General features: G+C 38.1%; 1 protein-coding gene across 1 annotated transcript in view; it reads left to right on the top strand.

Annotated features, from left to right (window-relative positions):
• The window catches only part of LOC107577576 (serine/threonine-protein phosphatase 2A 65 kDa regulatory subunit A beta isoform-like), a 5,885-nt gene extending 5,100 nt beyond the window's left edge, over positions 1 to 785 (top strand). The window contains exons 3-4 of the mRNA XM_016263635.1: positions 130 to 388; positions 467 to 785. Of these exons, the coding sequence (XP_016119121.1) occupies positions 130 to 388; positions 467 to 785 (578 nt within the window). The remainder of the gene's footprint in view (positions 1 to 129; positions 389 to 466) is intronic.
• Positions 786 to 964: the final 179 nt, after the last annotated feature.

Raw genomic sequence — 964 nt, 5'->3', positions numbered from 1 at the left:
AAAAGGACATATTTAATTTATAATTTGTCTTAAAACTAATTTTGTTAAAAAAAATTGTGAATCGAATCGTGAAATCAAACCGAATCGTGAGTTGAGTGAATCGTTACATCCCTAGATATTAGCCATAAGTAATCTTGCACTTCTTCTCTCCTCAGCCTCCCCTGGAGAGTTTGGCCACAGTGGAGGAAACGGTTGTGCGGGACAAGGCCGTGGAGTCTCTGCGAAAGATCTCTCAGGAACATTCCCCCGTAGACCTAGAGGTGCATTTTGTACCACTTGTGAAGCGTTTGGCCAGCGGGGACTGGTTCACCTCCCGAACGTCTGCGTGCGGACTGTTCAGCGTCTGCTACCCACGTGTGTCCAGTACAGTTAAAGCGGAAATCCGTCAGTAAGTTCAAATGATGCCTTGTTTTTATGCCGTGCACTTTTGAATGTTCAGTATTTAATGTTATGGTTGTCTTCACAGGCACTTCCGCACACTTTGCTCGGATGACACTCCCATGGTGCGTCGAGCTGCTGCCTCTAAGCTGGGCGAGTTTGCAAAGGTTCTGGAGCTGGACTATGCTAAGAGTGACATAATTCCTCTCTTTACAGCACTAGCATCTGATGAGCAGGTACACTGGAACAGATTTACATATAGAAAGACTGGTTATTTGGGCTATTGGTTGGTCAGTGACATGGAGCTTGGTTTGTTTTGCTTGTGTGTTGTTTTTTTTTGTCTGGGTTTTCAAAAGAGAAGTTTCTCTGCAGTTTTCCACCAAAATAATAAAAGCTCTATGGTTTAACCTTTTGAGAGCAAAGTAAAAAACAACCATAAATATTAATACTGTAGTTATTCTGTTATATTAAATAATAATAATAATGATAATAATAATATTAAATATTATTAATATTATTAATATTATTAAAATATAAATTAATATTTATTATTATTATTAAGTACAGTAGTATTGTGATATTTCTT

Source organism: Sinocyclocheilus grahami, unplaced genomic scaffold, assembly GCF_001515645.1.
Source record: "Sinocyclocheilus grahami isolate Dianchi unplaced genomic scaffold, SAMN03320097.WGS_v1.1 scaffold6414.1, whole genome shotgun sequence".
NCBI classification, from domain to species: Eukaryota; Metazoa; Chordata; class Actinopteri; order Cypriniformes; family Cyprinidae; genus Sinocyclocheilus; species Sinocyclocheilus grahami.
Note: the sequence above shows the minus strand (reverse complement) of the source record. Positions and strands in the feature narration are given on the sequence as shown.